The sequence below is a fragment of the Xiphophorus hellerii genome, chromosome 12 (assembly GCF_003331165.1).
Source record: "Xiphophorus hellerii strain 12219 chromosome 12, Xiphophorus_hellerii-4.1, whole genome shotgun sequence".
Classification (NCBI taxonomy): Eukaryota; Metazoa; Chordata; class Actinopteri; order Cyprinodontiformes; family Poeciliidae; genus Xiphophorus; species Xiphophorus hellerii.
The window spans coordinates 14,399,707-14,418,010 of NC_045683.1; the positions used below are offsets into that span (position 1 = coordinate 14,399,707).

Below are 18,304 nucleotides of genomic sequence, written 5' to 3' on the forward strand. Positions count from 1 at the left end.
ATCATATAAACAGAAATGTTGAACAGAAATTTATTCAAACATCCCGGTAACTTAACATCCAAAAATTACCACAGGTATAGTGACCTATCACTACCAGTGCATAAGGTTTTAAGAAATACCAACATTCCACCACACATCAGTATTAAAACAAGGTGACTAGAAAAGATGCAAAAACCAAAACGCAACTGCATATCTAAGATATTTTAGTAAACCATTCAGGTGTTTTTAAATTATCTGTTCGATCCAATTAATACAAATAGAAAATATAAGAAATAAAAAACACTGGTAAAGCATGTCGGTAAATTATCAATAAATTTAAACCCCTTAAAATATAAAAGTAAAGTTTTTCAGCTGATCTGATCTCATTATGACTCTGCAACGAACCATTGATAATCCATAGGAAGGTTGTGTCTCAGTGGTGTGTGTGAATAAACAAAAAATAAATAAATCTCAGAAAACCAAACCAATTTAATCTAGTGCAACAGGTTTACTCTGGAGTCAAAATCAAAATGAAACTAGAAATATGGGTGCTTACTGTTTATTTGTAAACAATCCAATTAGCCAGCACAAGACTGATTCAAATTACAATTTTAACCCAATAATAATGAAAGTATTTTGTTGGGAAAAAAAACAACTTTTTAAACAAATTTACAAGTGTTGCATAAAACTAAAAAGAACACAAGGCTACGGGATAAATATGCCATTACACTTTAAAACAGAAAAAGGCAGGACTAGATAAACCACTAAACACAAATTGGAGAAGCTTGTGGAGTTAAAATTGTTGGCTTTACCACCTTCAGACACCAAACGCACAATTCAAATAAAACAGCACAACTCCTTAATTTAATCGTGGTGATAAATCAAGGCATTAATTAGCTGATAGAACGTGTAGTTAATTGAAATTAAACTGCTTTACCAATTAATTCTTTCATAGGTATTTGGTTACTTAAGTGTGATGAGTGTACAAATCAAAGTTTTGTGCAGGAGAGTTAAATTAGTATGAATGATGGTCTTTCTCTGGCATCATCCTCTCAAATGACTTATTTAAAATGAAAAGCGGACAATAACCAAAACGATTTTCTTTAGCTCACCTAATATAATAAATGAATCTATTTATTCTATTAGTAAACAGATTTATTTATTAACAAATAGATTTATTTGGTAAAATAAAATCTTTGTGGAGAGCGACCTTTGCGTCAAGTGTGATTCCAGAGATGAAGATTGGAGAAATATCCATAAATCCCAAGATTGAGTACATTTTGTTTTCTACAAACTGCACTTTGAAAAATGCAGCAGATGGGGAAGGGTAAAAGACAGACACTACAAAAACACAAATAAACAAGAACATAACTCAAGGTCTGTTGTAACCACAGGCCAGCTTGACCTGTTTTTAATAACCACATCATCTAGCCCCTCCTGTCATCTTACTTAACCCCTCAACACAATTTTTGCCACAAGAGTTATTTGCATAAAGTTTTTAAGAACCACAGTGCTAATCAAGAAGGAAATATCAGAATGTTTGATATGAGCAAACCTTCACATCAGCACTGCTGTTCTTACTCACTCTATGCTATGCACACCTGCTCAGATATAAACAAAAAGTGATGAACCAGGTCCTGCAGCCCAAACGCTGTTACGATCCAACTCGTGTCATGGTGGTCTTCTTGTCCGAGAAGAAACTTCTAAGCAGGACCACCTGGCTGATGCTGACCACAAGCAGGATAATGGCCTCTCCGATAGACCAGAAGGCAACACGGGTGTTCAGGTCCTCCGCCCGACTGCGCCCCTGGGCCTCTCGGAGGCGGAAGTGCGTCTGGTAGTCTATGACAGACTTCAGTGCCTCATGGATAGACACGCAGGCTGATTCCATCTGGTACAAGTGAAGGAATTGAAGGCAAATTGATTTAGGAGCTTTAGTTGGAACAGAAATGTTTTTCAATATTCAAAATAAGATGAAAATGAAACAGGGAAGAACTTAAACTCTGGCATAGCTGCTTCTGGGGGTTTGCACCTCTGACAACAAAAACACATTGTAGGAACATTCGGACGCAAATAATTTAGGAAATCCAACCCAAATAATGTGAAGAGGCTGAACAGTGATCGGAAGATTTTTGTTTCCCTCTTTTAGGTTTTCAAGTTCACTGCTGAAGAAGAACTCAGCAGTTACTTTAATATATTTATTTCATTTTAATAATGTGGTTATATGGATATCATAATCATTAACTTTATTTAGAAAACACTTTAACACCAGCCACAGCTGAAACAATGCTGAACATGAGTGATCAATAAGATATATAAAACAAAAAGAGAAAAAGCTAAGCACACAAAGAATTTAAAACAATAAATTCAAAATATAATAAGGACAAAAAACATTCTCACTGTTGTCATCATTCTTGTGATGACAACAGTCTATTCTTCTAAACAGGATTCTGCCAGACTAACTTTAATGTCAACATGGTGGTTTTGAATTGTCAATGTACTGAAGTGTTATTGTTTGTCAGTGTTATCCACATTGCTACAATCTGTGCTACACATCAGCAAACCTAACACTCACCTGAGTGAGAGCAGTGACTCTGTTCTCATTGGGGAAGAGAGGAGGATCATCACCGACTTGGAAATCAAAGTAAACGGTCTTGTGTGTGAAAGTGGAGAACTCGTTGCTGAAGCAGAACTTGAAAGTGCCATTCTTGGCAGCTGTAAAGGTAAAACTATCATATTGCTTTTTCATCTCCTTGTAAAGTGTAGTGCCGTCTGGGTCCTCTAGGCGGCAGTCTACATCATAGTGACCACCAGTTACAACCTGGGAGAACAAAGAGAAGAACAATTATTTTTATTTAAACAAAAACAACATTCTAGTGCAAAATAGTGATTTGATTAGGTATTGTGTTAGATTGATAGATAGATTAACACCAAGGACTCGCTAATGACTGTCCATAACAAATCTGTTAGATTTATAGAAACTTTAATGTTTTTTACATATTCAGCACAAGTAATACATCATATACTGACTTCATCAAGACCCAAAGCAATTCTATGACAGAATAGGAATGTTATCTGCATTCAATAATCCATCACATTGATTAAAAGCAATACTTTGTCAATCCAGAGCATGCCAATTCTGAAAATATTCTGAGACGGAAGTCCTTGTCCTAACTTCATGGCAGATCTTAGTAATCCTATTAAGAAAGTTAATTTCAACCGTCTGAATCTGGAATCAAATGTTCTTGTTCTTGTCTCATACATATAGGTGAGAGTTTAAACAGACAAACTCGTGAACTGAGACCTTTGCTTTTTGGCTCTGCTGTTGCTGCTGCTTCTTCTTCTTTTTTTTTAAAAAAACAAAAAAAACATGACAGATCAAACTACTGGCCATCTTACTGCAGACTAGGCCCCAATCTATTCATCTCCCACTTCCTCCGATCATCACTCATAAACCACACACTAAGGTTCTTAAAACTTTCCACTAGTAGCCCTGAGAGATACACTGCCTTTCCCAGTTGAGAAATTTATAATCTCATAATTTACTTACATTTTTTGGAATGAGTTTGTCTCATTTTTTTCTTGCCAACTCTTAAGTTTAAATTTGTGTTTCTTGATAGGTATCGTTTTTGGTGTTTTTTTTACTTTTAGAAGATTTAGTACATTTATATGGTGCTTCCATGTTTATCAATGTGCATTGTCACATTACAATCAAGTAAAAATGCAAAATAACAAATTAACCATGCTTAGCTTCGACCAGGAAGGGGCCATTGGCTTAGTTGTAGCTGCCAACAAATTCATCTATTCTTTATCAATTATATACTTTGCCATGTCTTTCTGTATTTATACTAATCTCCCTCATGGATAAAGCCATTAAAGGGGCTGATACTGCCACCAACTATGTGTTTTCGTCCCATGTATTGCATACAGGCTCAGAGCTCATCTGTTTAGCTGTGTTTTTACTCCTAAGAGAGACAACAAAACCACACAGTCATGGGAATTTTCTATGTATTTAGTTAATTCAACTAAATACTATTATTAAATACTAATAAAAACATTACAGGTGAAATCAATTACAAAGCCGCTACATGACAAACGCTATCATAACTATGAATACCTGAAACTCCAGCGTGCACTTGGTGCCGGTGATGATGTCCTCGTAGAAACACTGTTTGGCGTTGTCAGGCAGCTCGAAGGTTAGCTCGGAGCCCATTACCCACCCACAGAGCAGCTGGGCCCATAGCACCTGCAGCAGCAACCGAAGCGACCTGAACATCCTGGACACCGACAGCTAATAGCTACAACCTAAACACCAAAGAAACAACCAAATATAAACATAATGTCGAAACGAAACTGTAAAAACGGTGGGAGATACAGGACTTCAACGGTGATTAAAACAGAATTCGGACGTTGATATAAGCGGTAAGCGCTTAGCTTAAAGCTAACTAGCCACCTTTCTGAGCTACTTGATGTAGAAGCACAAAGCAACTTCTAATTTTTACGGACTTTATGTTGTTGACTAACTCGTAGTTTTATACATATAAATGTATAACAAGTCAAGACAAACTTAATAACGGCGTGTTTTTAATTCAGTATTTGGTCTCAGTCTGAATTACCGACTCACCTAAAGTCTTCACCCGGATGTAACTAAAGTTACGAAGACGTATTACAAACGTGAGAGGAGATTGGCTGTCATCGATAAAACACCCGCCTGTCTGTCGCTCTCATTGGTCAAAATTGTTAAAAGGGCCGCGTCATTGATGTCACGTGGGCCACTTCTTCCGACAGGCGAGCGGAAGGCATCTTCTTTCTCAACATATTCCAACGTGGCTCTTAATGATGACAGTTGTTACACCATTTCCTTCAGTTGTTTTTAAAAAGTTTCAGTTATTTTAAGATACCCATAAAACTTTAAATTTAGTTGTGTACACACAAACCTCAGTAGTTTGTTTATTTAAGTGTAATCTTGATTTTCTGCTCGCTTCGGTTTTGTTTCAATACTATGTTCCTTCAATTAAATGATTCGCTAACAGGAGACGATTATTTACCATTTACATCTGTTAAATAAAGCATGAGAGTTAATAAATATCTAAGTTGACCACATATCTTTTTTGCATGGTGTCCTTACTGTACAGTCTCTTATTCTTATTGTTCAGATTTTAGATTTTCCTTAGTTTGAATTGTGATTCTTTTATATACCTTTAACTTGCTGCTGGTGCACCTGAATTTTCCCGCTGTGGGACAAAAAGGGATCTTTCAATTCTATTCCGTTCAATACTCCAGACTCCAGCAAAAACTAACACATTTAATGATCTGTGTACACTACAGAAATATAAGCATGAATAACACTGTTATGCAGGAACAATTTTTGTGAAGAGCTAAAAAAAAAGTCTTAAGCAAATTTGTTGTTTTTATAGTGTTTTATCATTAAAATATATTATTTTCTAATGAATTACAAATTGTATCAATGTTTGTCCTGCATTATAATAAAACTAATGTAAACCATCTGGTTATAGTTGCCAGCATTTATATTTCTTCTTCATGGAGTCTAGAAGTCTAAAGGAGAAAACTTGAAGTATTCTTACCATGCTCCCTCTCTAATAATCATTGAGGTAGCCAATTTTTATTTTTTGTCTTCTGGCATTTTAGTGCATAAATATGTTAAAAACTAAAAATAATAATTACCAAAAGTAAGTTATGCACCCTTTTGCATCTAATGCACATTTACACAATTATTCTTTTTATTTATTATCATTTGTTTTTCTTTAATCAACCCATCAGGCTCTCCCATGGGTCATTGTGTTCAGACAGTCAAATAGGCTGGATTTTTAAGTGCACAATTAAAGTATGCGTAAACAGTCTTCCACCGAAGATGTGGAAAACTGAGGTTGAAATAAAACAAATGTGAGAAAGTACTTGAGGTTTGAAGACAGCTTAATACCGTATGTAAATTATTTAATTAGAAAAGTGGAAACAGATATTTAAATACAGAATAATAATGGTGCATTTTAGAGAAAATGATTAACACGTCGTAGTGCAATAAATACGACTTAAATATATATTACAATGTTGTAAGCTACAAATGAATTAGAAAGTGATATAATGATATAATATAACCTAATCACAACCCAACAACCCTTGCATGATTCATGCTAAATTAGTCTCGCTGTCAGCATTGACAAGGTTGACCTTAAAACCAAGTCTCGCGATATCTAGTACGAGATTACAGTGAGGGGAGGGCTGCATGGAGAACTGAAAAGACAAAACAAAGCCCCCACATTTCAACTAACAGGCGCTGGTCGCTTTTTTATTTTATTTTTTTTTTTTATTCATCAAAAACAGGTTTCACTTGTTTCTTGTATTCTCTTCAATTTAACAGCAATATTAAGTAGGTTTTGCATGATGCCAAGTAGCACGTCTTTGTTGGAGGCCGATGAGGGAGAGTCCGAGGTCCCACCACCGCTCGTGCACGCTTTCGCCGGTATGGGCCTCGACGAGCACCACGGCAGCCAGAGCCAGGCTCCTGAACGACCAGATGAGAGTGTTTCCTTTCACCATCAGCTCCCTGCAGTATCCCATTTCAGCATCCTCGGTACGGTCCTTGACTTGAAGCCTCTCCCGCTGCATCGGCCGCCCTCGGGGGATGAAGCGAACAAAACGGCAGAGGACGAAGAGCTCGAAGGGATAGCGGCCACTTCTTCGGGCGCGTTGCTAGCTAAGGCCCACCGTAATCAGCACCTCCCATCAGGGCAGAGCGGCACCGTGATGGAGCCGCCGCATGTCGAGACGGTGTTGTTGTACAACGGAGACGAGCGGGATGATAGCGGCGTTGGCGGCGGCAGCGCGCTACCCCCGGCGGCCAGCATGGTGATGCTCCCACCCGGTGTGTACGGGGAGCCGGGCTTCGAGGCCGAGCATTCGCTTTTGAGCCGGAGAAAGAGCGTCAACACGACCGAATGTGTGGCAGTACCGAGCTCCGAGCACGTCGCTGAGATTGTGGGGAGGCAGGGTAAGGGTTTTCCCGTCGATTGGTTTGTTTATGAGCCAACAATACACTCCTTATGGTATCTCTTCAAAACTTTGACAGGGGGGGAGGATTTTACGTGAAATAAGATGTATAAAGTTTTAAAAGAAGTTAACTGATTTATTGTTCTGCACCTTTAGCTACAACGATTTTGAAGTTAGCATCCGGTTCGGAGCCGCCGACACGCTTCTTAAATAAAGGAATATTTCACTGCATTTAATGACTGGTAGATCATTGTTGGGCCTCTCTAGGTCAAATTGTGAAATCTGTAGAATAGTCGAACTTGAACTAAAGTTAATTTTATTTTTACGCGGGATTTGCCATTCGGGAACCACGAAGTTTAAACACTCAAAACAACATTTTAGCTTTTTGGGCTGCTGTATTAAAAATGTTGCAGCTTCAAATATGCAGAATTTGAGACACAAAATCCTGTTTCTCGTGAAACATTGTTTCAAGACTTAAGACCGGGAAGTACAAAGAATAAAATAGTAAATATTTTTTATGATATAATTTAAAATTCACAAGCTGTTTGTTTATAGTCTGTTAGGTCAAAACCCATCCTTTAAAATGCTGTTTTTAAGTTAGACCTGTGTCATGGTCAGAGACATCAAAGACATCTAAATGTGAGGATTTGCATATATTTTACTATAAAATACGTTGAGTGTGTTATCCATTTCAGAATTTAAGTACTTCTAACCTTTGAGCTAATGTGGAAAGGTTAATTTCTGAAATTCAGTGGAATTACCCTTTAACCAAGTTGGAAGCCTCAAACCACACGCTGACTTCAATGTTGTTTGTCTACTTCGGTTGGCGTTAGCTCAAGCTAACTTAGCTCCCACTGCTAACTGGGTCAACACCACCCTGACCCAACATCCTTTAAAAAAGTTTACATATCAACTTCTTCTTTAAACCAACTGTCTCCAACCTTCAATTCTTTTGAATTACTGAATATTCTGAATGTTTTTCTGGGCTTTTTGAACTATAAGAACATCCTCGGCTGAATATTGTCGTGCTTCTACCCGGCTTCGCTTTGTCTGGGAGCAGAAAAGAAAGAACAGAGCTGGTCACCATTGCTGTGCCACATCAGCTGTTGAAGATTTAGCGTGCTCTTTGCTCGTTATTGAGGTTTTACGTCTCACAATTGTAACCCAAGATATGTGTTTAATATTTAAAAAAAATTCATTTTCCTCTATAAAGGGCTTTACATAATCTTCATATAGATTAAATTGGTCGTCTGAGTGTTATGTAGTGTTTTAGATCAGGTGGGGGAGGGTGCTTGGTGTTGACAACAACAGGAAATGGCTCTGGTAATAATGTTGGACTCTCAACCACTGCTAAAAGGAATATTTAATTCATAAGCCCAGCTACTTGGATGTGGAAATAATGACTGGAAAGGAGACTGGACCCCGCTAAAATAAAGCTCAGCTGGAGGAAATTTACCATTCAGAAACCTTGTACTTGTGGCCCTAAAACTCTTATGCAGCCTGGAAAAGTAGAGGATTTCATCTGAGTGTTCTCCAGGTCTGAACAAGTATGAAAAAATAAAATAGAGGGTTGTAAAATGTTTATATTAAGAGACCTTATTCCTTTTATGCTATTGTCTCTTTTATTTCCTTGCTTTGTTCTTTCCTTATTCCTGTTTTATTTACTTCTTTCATGTCTGTCTTTTCTTATTCCTCTCATCCTTCTCCTTTTTTTGTCCTCAGTTTTTTCCTTCAGTATGTCTTCTTTTACATTCCTTTCTTTTGTCCTTCTTTCTCTCCTTGCCTTTCCTGTATTGTTTCCTAACCTTTTGGTTCTTTCCTATTTTGCTTTCTTTGTTTCCCTCTTTTTTTTCTTCCCTTCCTTCCTTACTAACAACTGACACAATAACAACCCACCCTGTATAGATGTTCAGTTCCTTTTTTAGCCCTTTTAAAGCCAAAATTTCCAATCTTTTTGTCTTTTAGATAAGAAACATAAACAGACATCAGTATGTTTGTGACCATTGACTGGTTTTGTTGACTAGAAAATGTCAAACAGAGACTAATACTGCTAGTTTTGATGGTTGATATAAAATCTAGAGGTCTAAGCTGGAAAAGATATTGAAAAAATTCCTAGAATTCTCCCCAGAGCGTGCAAGAATGTATGACTGAAACTGTCCGTAGATCTTTACATCAATATAAGTTTACAAGCTGTATCAGAGTTTTTTTTGTCCTTGTGGTGTTCCTCCAGGTTGTAAGATCAAGGCACTTCGAGCCAAAACAAACACCTACATAAAGACGCCAGTGAGGGGAGAGCAACCCGTCTTCGTCGTGACGGGGCGCAAAGAAGATGTAGCCATGGCTAAGAGAGAGATCCTGTCTGCAGCCGAGCACTTTTCCCTGATCCGAGCCTCCCGGAACAAGACAGGCCCTCTGTCTGCTGTGACTGGCTTAGGGGCCCCTGCTCTACCTGGGCAGACAACCATTCAGGTCAGCTTGCATTCACCTATTGATGCCATTGTTCTCTTCCACTGTCTTTTTTAAAAGCTGGTTCCATTAAAAAGGTGGTAATGTTTCTGTGTTTTCTTTTTTTTCTTTTTGCCCCATCAGGTGCGCGTTCCATATCGCGTTGTTGGTCTGGTTGTGGGCCCCAAAGGTGAGCTGCTCCCATAAATGTTTCTGTGCTCCTTTTACTTGAGATCATGTTGTAAAAAGAATCAAAGTAAAACCAACTGCATCTGTTCTGTTACTTTTTCGCTTGAGTATTGGAGAAACAAGCAATTTTTTTTTCAAATAAAAGCTTATCTCACTTCCCTTTCTTTCTGAAAATAACCTGTTTATATGTGCTAGGAAACGGCATGAGATAATCAGTTTATGCAGCTAGTTTCCAAGTATTAGAAAACTCATTGACCTACAAGCTCATAGCTATCCTGCCTTTGAAGTTCTTTGATTTCTTCAATTGTCTTTCACTCCCCCGAACATCCTTATCCTCAAAATCTCTTGAGTTTATTTCTGAAATTAATCTATAAACCAGTGTTTCCCAATCTTGGTCCTCAAGGCACACTTCCCTGCATGTTCTAGGTGTTTTCTTACTTCAGCCCAGCTGATTTAAATTGATGGCAGATTAACAGGTTTTTTTCTGAACCTTAGTCAGCAGAATCAGGTGTATTAAAGCAGAGAAACATCTAAAACATGCAGGGTAGTTTGCCTTGAGGACCAGGATTGGGAAACTCTGCTTTAAACTATTCTAGGTAAACTAAATATACGAGATAAGAACAGTAAAAAGTCCAAAAGTTGCTTATTTTTTTCTAACTTGGGGAATACACAGAAGTGTTCTGGCTATATTTCAAGACATCTGTTCATTTGCCTTTATTTAGTGTTGCCCTTTTAAAAGCCTTCTGTCCTCAGACTGGATTTTAGTGTTTTGCACTTCAGCCAGGTGAGTCATCAGAGCAGCTTACAGTTAAAAGCTGTAATTATTTCACAGCTGGGTTTCTTTAAAGCCAGGGGTTGTTATAATCATCACCGCCATCTGAAGGAGAGTAATTACTGAATGTAGAGGGCTTTTTGCAGAATTTTGGTGTTACTTTGCTTGTGGTTTTCCCAGCTTCTCCAGCTGCATTTTATGACAGCTCTGTTTTTCATCCAGACGTCTGCACATCATTAATGCTTTACACTTTTTGTCCTACTAGGCAGATTGTGTTCTTTCGGTAATTTAAAAAAATTATTTGGTATATTAATTTTACCTTTTTAGTTTTAAATCACTTTTGGCTTTTAATTAGTTTTACTTTCTGTTATGCTATATGCATTATGTTTTATCTCTTTTGTTGTATCATCTGTGTTTTCACATCTTTGTAGCACCCGTGGCAGATTCTGACCTGTAAAAGGTGCAACATAAATAAAGTTTACTTACTTTGAACTTTTTAAAAAAAAAATTAATCTTAATTTTGGTTTATCCATTTGCATTCAGTAGCAAATGGATAAACCAAACTTTCTTCCTCCAGCTTGAAAAACCTCATTAAAATGAAAATCTAGTTGTTAGAAAAATGCTAATTCCCCTCTGCAGTGGTGTTGGAGGGGAATAAGCAGACTGGTTTGAGATGAGGAAAAGGGAACAGATGCTCAAATGGCCACACATTACAATCAAAGTATGTGTGAGACCATAGCGACACATTGAACCTTTTTAGTCTTCTCAGGGAACAGTTTGCACAGCTTCACCAAAATGATGAATTGGAAAAACGTTTCCTGCAATAACGTGGTAGAGTGAGAACTTGGTGTAACCGTGACGGTACCGATCCACCCTGTCTTGGAAACGGTTCTGGCTGGTGGTGGTTACTGAATTAGACATTTCTAACCCCAAAGACTCTTAAGAATATAGAGTTTTTCCCTTATGCTTTTGAGTTGGGGGTGGCTTCATGGAGTCAAACTTCTACTATCAATTTTTATTTTAATCTGTCCTCCAGGAGCGACCATCAAGCGCATTCAGCAGCAGACGCATACCTACATCGTGACTCCAAGTCGGGACAAAGAGCCGGTGTTTGAGGTCACGGGAATGCCAGAGAACGTCGACCGGGCGAGGGAGGAAATCGAGGCGCACATCGCCCTGCGCACCGGCAGCTGCGGGAGCGTCGAGGCTCCTGGCGTGGATAACAGCGATTTCCAATTCAACGGGACCGACGTCAGCTTCGAGACCTCCCTGAACCCCGTTGGTGTGGGGGAGGCCGGGTGGCTCCACGCAGGCGCGTCGTCGCCAAGCGGTGGAACCCTGTTGCCGGTCAGCATCAGTGGTTCTCAGCGGGTCAATAGCAATATCAGCAGCACTGTCAGGATGTCTTCCACCTACCGCAACGACAGTTCCAGCTCTCTGGGCAGCGGCTCCAGCTCGGCTGATTCTTTCTACGGCGGCGGGAACGGGAACCGGATGGCCGACTTCAGCCCAACCTTCCCCTTCAACGCCAACGCCAACAACAACAACAACAACAGTACAAGCAGCAGCAGCACAAGTTTCTGGTTTGGCGACAGCCTTGTCAGTGTGGGGTCTGAAGAGCTCTTCAGTCTGGGAGGCGGAGGGTCCTCCTCAGGGTTCGAGCCCTTAACCATTTCCACTGCCCATACCTCGCAGTCCGCTGCACCACCGCACATTTGGAGCCCCTTCGTGGACCAGCCGTCACTTCAGGCCTTCGATTCCCTGCAGTCCCAGGTAAATTATTCTGAAGACACCTCGCCAGTCTTCAACCCTGCCAATAACGATTATTTTACTAATCAATTGTTCTATTGATTATTCAGACAATTAGTCAGATAAAAAATTTGGCACATTCTGCTGACTTTTCATTTAATCCCGTAAGCCTTTTGTGTACATTTATAGAAATGCGTAAAACAACAATACAAATAAACAGATAATTCAATTTCTTTTTTAAACAGCCAAATAAACATTTTACTGCCAAAAATGCAACAACATCCAGCATTCCTTTGTTGTATGCTTCATCATTTGATTAATGTACCTTTTAAATTAACCCAGTGGTAACAAAATATTTTCTGGGCCCCCCTATGGTTTACAATAAAATCCCCCCAAAAAGAAAAAAAAAAAATCAACTGGACAGACACATCGTTCAACCAGACATGAACTTATACACATATTTTGTTTTCAAACTTCACTGAAGTTTATTTCATACTTCAGGTTGCAACAAAACACACTACAAGCCATCTTTACAGTGAAACACTTTTGTGTAAATGTTTTTGTTTTTTTTTCATTCATCCATACTGCTTCCCGCGACCCCCCCTGCAATAGCACTGCGCCCCACACTTTGGGTTTGGGAACAACTGTTTAACCAATTAATTGGATAGCAATACATTATATATAACTGAATTTTACCAGCTAAAGCTAAAACTGCAACTTGAGAAGTTCTGGTTTTGAACATATGGTGATTTTTTATTTTATTTTTTTACTAACTGAAGTCTACATACTCCAGTTTGCGATTGATTACTAAATTAGTTGATTATTTCAATAATCGATTAATCAGATTAATCATTTCAGTTCTATGAGTTTCATGGCTGTGCTTCTGTTGATCTCTGCAGACCAGCCAACCTGGCACCCCACGCCTCTCTCCAACCTTTTCTGGGACCGAGGCCTTGGAGCACCCTCAGGCCCAGCGTGTTCACCGAAGGCCTTTCGGGTCGGCCGGGACCCTCGATGCCCACAGGATCCCCTCCTACAGCTCGGCCTTCTCCTCCTCCAGCGAAAGCACCTCCTCTTCGCCCCCCGACTCCTCCTTCTCCTACCGCCCTGCGCTCGGCTCGTCCGGGAGGGTGCAGGAGATATGCATCCAGTGCATGGAGAACCAGGTGATCGCTGCCTTGGTTCCCTGCGGCCATAACCTGTTCTGTCTCGATTGTGCCACACAAATCTGCCAGGGCCCAGAGGCCGTGTGCCCTGTGTGCCTGTCCCCGGCCACGCAGGCCATTCAACTGCGCAATATGTGATTAGTTTGAATCCATTTTTTTTCCCTTGATGGCTGATTCAGGGGTCAGCCTCCCCCTGACACTTCTGGCTCATAGCTTAATGTATGGGACTTTAAAAGCAAGACCCCAAATCAGCGTCTAGGTAATTCCTCGCTCCAGCTTTCTCCAGGCTGGTGTTAATTTGACAAAGGTGCAGAGAGTCGGTGAAGTGGGATAGGAAGGGTGTGTGTTTAGGGCATGGGTTAGGGTGCTGAGCCCATTCTTGTGCCTGCTATTGTGAAGTCTTCTTGATTGAATAACGGGAGGGTTAGAACCTCTATGTAGCATTGGGAGGGTTGGAACATTTTTTTTCTTTCTCATCCTAATTGTTTTTTCTTCCTATTTTATTTTTTTACTTCAAAGTATATTAGAAAAATGTTTGCCTTTAGGGCCAACACTTTATTTTTTCATTTTTGCCATTTCAGACATTTTATCTCAGATGAAACTTTGAAAGAAGCAAGCATGTTTACTCACAGTAAGACTTCATATCAGCTGGCGGTGTAATTACTTAGTGAGTTCAGCAGGAAGGGAGGCATCAAGGCAAGTTTCTCACGTTTCCGGCTCCTTTTAAAATTGTACGGTTTACGTCCAAATTGTAAATCCATTTTTTTCATAGGTATGAAAACACTCCAAAGGAGGGTTTTTAAAACCAAGTGGGTCAGACCTATAACTGGAAAGTTTTTACACTCCATAAGCAATCATATTTTTGTTCCTTAGACCACGAGGATGCTGTGCTTCTTCAGCATCGCCGCTTTGCTTTCCCGTTACACTTCAACCAGTTTACGGTAAACTCGTGCCTAATTCCCAAGCGTAAAGGAAGGAGACGAGTGGTTTCAGCTGACACGGTGTTGCTCTGTTTTCAAACAAACTTGTGGCCTTTTTTTATTTGGAAAGCCTATAATTACCATCACAACACTATCTCCAAAATAAAATCCCAATCTCCCGCTCAAAAAAAAACAAAAACAAAAAAAAAAAAAAACACAAGCTGACAGGTGGAAGTATCTCGATGAAACAAAGGTAGAGTTGATTATTTTTATACTTTTTCTTTCCTCTTGTCATAGTTTTTGTTTACATCTTCACATGGGGAAACCATGCGCTGGTTTTCACCTAGAAGGCTTGGCACGTCTTTTGTAACATTCCTCCTCTCTGGTATCGTCGTTTAATTTTTTTTATTTAGATGCGGCTCGTCATTCTTAAAAAGTATCACTTGGGATCAAAACTGGCAGATGTTTCCAGCTGTAACCTTGAACAAATCCCAGTGAAGTACAAACTGGCTGCTTTTGTTGTACAAGTTTTTATTTCTTATTTTTAAAGCCATCTCGAGAATCTTCTCTTTAACTTGAATGTTGATTTTTTTTTTTTTTTTTTACGTGGACCGCTCCATCCTGCACCTGTCCGCTTTATTCCACTGAGATGTGAAACGGAGATGAAGGCCATCCACTGCTTTTTCTTTTTGCACCTCATCTGCCCGGCCTATGCAAAAATCATCTCAGTATTTGAACCAGTCCAGAAGAAGCAGGCAGATACAACTCTATAAAAACAGTGTAAGCACAGAGCTCCGATACAGTCGCCATACAAAAGCGTTCGTAACTATGGAAACTTCTCACATTTTGTCACATAACTATACCTATAATAACTTAAATTTAGTTTATTGAAATTTTTGTATTTGTGAAAGACCAACATAAAGTAGCATACAATTGTGAAGATCATAGTTTATACAAAGCGTAGTATTTGCATTCAGCCCTCTACAGTCAACACTTAGAAGACGTTGCAGCTGAACAGTGACTGAAATTTGCAACAAAAATAAAGCTCATTCAATTATCAACCATTATTCCAGATTCCCAGTTGGATTCTGTGCCTTTCTAACACATGAAGATGTATTTTATAATATAATCCCAACCATTCCATTGTGGATGTTTCGTGTTATTGTCCTGCTGGAAGGTGAACCTGTTCTGCAGTTTCAATATTCAGCAGCTGCTAACAGGTTTTTTTCCCCCTGTTTTTTAGCTTCATGTATTTCAGATTAAATTCTATGTCCCCATTGAAGAAAAAGCAGAACCACATCATAATGCTGCCATTACCATAGTTCATGGTTGTGTCGAGGGTTTTTTTCCCACCTGTCGTATGTGGGCCATAAACTTTAATCTTGCTCTTGTTTGACGGGCTCACCTTGTTCCACCTGCTTGCTGCTTCCTGTCTGGTCTGCCTCGAACTGAGCTTCTGTTTTATGGTTTTTTACTTTTTCTTAAAGTCTGTCTGCCATGTCCCCTGGTTTCCAGCAAGATTAAGATTTAATTGCAATTCATTTGCTGATTAATTGCCTTCTGGTGACTGTTGATCAAACTGGTTTTTATTTAGGGGTATCTGACTGAATGGGGCCGAATGCAAATTCCTTCCACTTTACAATTCTGTACGACTTTGTTGGTTTTTCCCTGAGAAGCTGTCAGACCAGTCAGGGTTTAATGTGACAAAATGTGAAAGCTTTTAAGACTTACCAACACTCAAAAGTGTGTTTTCTGTTGGATTTCAATCGGGGCTAATCTTCATTTACCTCTCTGAACATAAAGATTTTCTAGTTGTTTTTTTTTCTTACAATTTTGTGCACTACAAAGCACATACTTGACACACTATTGAGCAGTTAGGACAAACACCTCATCTCACTTCTTCCATGCATGGATTTACTTCTTGTTTCTCAGAACGGTACATACATGTGGAAATCTTCTCAAGTATTAGCTTTAAACACCAGTGTCTATAGATTCCTGTAGGACTGAATCAGTTCAGACATTTTGAAAGCGAGGAGGAGGAGCAGCTGGAACGATTTCACTACATTAGGTCAATCCTGTTGCTTGCTTTTTGTTTTTGCGGACGTTGGACTGCAGTCCCTCCAGCATTCCAGCTGTGATCAGTATTTCGGACCCATCACGTGGTTTCAACCTAAACTCCTCTGTGTATCCTCTCCTTCGCGGGTGGGTGAACTTTTGTTAGGAAACGGAACCAAACAAGACCCAAAAGTGCAAAAAGAAAAAAAATCCCACCTCACCTGCATACGTCTTCTCTTTTATCCGTCCCAGTTATTTTAATTCTCATCTCTTCAAAGGATTGATCTTTTTATTATTATTATTTTTCTTTCCGCCTGAGGGAATGCAATACACGACCGGCCCTCGGATTGTCGACATGAACCTATTGACGTTTTTTTTTTTTTTTTTGTTTGTTTCTTTTTTCTTTTTGTGTATGTATTATATAAAAAAAAATTACTGTTAATGACTGAGAAATATACAGAACTTATTTTTATTTTGTTACATTTCGTATATACATAAATATATCTATATCAAAATGTTTACAATAATATTTTAAATTTGTTTCTATTTTTACTTTTTTGGAGTGATTTTAAGCGAATGAAGAGCTGGAAATCCAGATGATGTTGCAGAGGAGAGCGTCTCAGTGCTATCTGCTTGTAGTCTAGTTAGTAGTTTACAGTATTGATGATGATTAATAGTATTGATAGCTGCCGTTAAACCTAGTTGAAAGTGGAATGTGCATCACGAGCATGTCTTCATCATTTACCGCCATTGTGGATCTTCACTGCAACTGTAAAAAGGCCAAGGATTCAAGCTGCCTGTAATGTCTGTACACCACCAAAATTAAGAACGGTATACTATTAAGATGTATCTTCGATTATCTATCTCTAATGCATATTGTTCAAAGCTGTACCAATGGTTCAAAGTATTTGCTAATTTTACTACACTTTTGTTATGTATATGTGTAGGAGGAGTCTTAAGGCATATAAATTCTTCAAATTAAGTCAGGAGTTTAAAGCAGACTATATTTTATAATGGCCTTTTAAGTTATTGCGGCCAAAGCACTGATATTATATATTTGCTGTAAAGAGAATTTTAAGAGTTTTATTTTTCTGATATTAAAGTTACGTAATAAAGACGGTTTCATTTTAAGCCACTTCAGATTCCTGTCGTCCTTTTTTGGGGGGAGGGGGGGATTTTTCTTCTTCTTATAGTCATGTTGTGGCTCCGGGTAACTGGAAATCCCAGCGGAGGCTGCGGTTGTGTTTAAACCAGGATTAAACGGAAGATTACCTCCTTCATGGAGTGCAGAAATGTTGAGAGTCGGAGCTTTGACTTTGCGGTCTACCTCGAAGAAGAAACTGCATTGTCCATAAAGTTGTTTCCAGACTTTATTCTCTCTCTGAGCTCCAGTTTAAGTGCTTTGGTTTAATCAATAAGATTCAGCAACATCCGTTTTGTTTCTGTTGAAGCTGGTTGTAATTTGGTCGGTTCACACAAGTTTCTCTCTACAACTTGCCGACATCCATCTACATCTTCATTAGTCTGAACATCCAATTATCCACCTATTCATCAGCCTGCTGTCCGTTTGTCCATCTGTCCATTTATCCATCCATCAGTGCTTGTCTTTTTCAATCTGCTCATCCATCCTTCCTGTCGGTCAGTCTTCCTCATGTCCCTTTAGTCATCTTTCCATTTTCACATCCACCTGTTTTTCCATCAGTTTTTCTGTCCATGTTTTCTGATCTGAGCTTTCATCCATCTAAGTAACCATATGTCAATTTATCCTTCCATTGATTCCATCTTCCTTTTTATCAATTTATTTCAGTCCTCATATTTAGGTCTATCTAGTTGTACCTTGTTTTTTTGGGGTTTTTTGCATGTTCCTAAATATTACATCTGTATGTCTTGAATTTACAGCAAAAAGAAACTAATAATGAAAGAGAAAATAAGAATTTCTTTTAAAAAAAAAGACATTAAAAATGTGTAGAAACTTCAGATTTGAGACCTGAATGTTTGAAATGCAGCTACAGCTGGAAGAG

General features: G+C 38.9%; 2 protein-coding genes across 2 annotated transcripts; one reads left to right on the forward strand and one right to left on the reverse strand.

Moving 5' to 3' along the window:
• Positions 1-16: 16 nt before the first annotated feature.
• On the reverse strand, positions 17-4,653 carry tmed7 (transmembrane p24 trafficking protein 7). Its single transcript, XM_032578883.1, has 4 exons — positions 4,604-4,653; positions 4,097-4,284; positions 2,555-2,800; positions 17-1,870 (listed from the first exon to the last, which is right to left on the reverse strand). The coding sequence occupies exons 2-4, from the start codon at positions 4,253-4,255 to the stop codon at positions 1,634-1,636; spliced, it is 642 nt and encodes a 213-aa protein (XP_032434774.1). The 5' UTR covers positions 4,256-4,284; positions 4,604-4,653; the 3' UTR covers positions 17-1,633.
• Positions 4,654-6,213: 1,560 nt separating this feature from the next.
• On the forward strand, positions 6,214-17,418 carry LOC116729892 (RNA-binding protein MEX3B-like). The gene is made up of 5 exons (XM_032578750.1): positions 6,214-6,988; positions 9,218-9,456; positions 9,577-9,622; positions 11,430-12,166; positions 13,042-17,418. The coding sequence occupies exons 1-5, from the start codon at positions 6,379-6,381 to the stop codon at positions 13,444-13,446; spliced, it is 2,037 nt and encodes a 678-aa protein (XP_032434641.1). The 5' UTR covers positions 6,214-6,378; the 3' UTR covers positions 13,447-17,418.
• Positions 17,419-18,304: the final 886 nt, after the last annotated feature.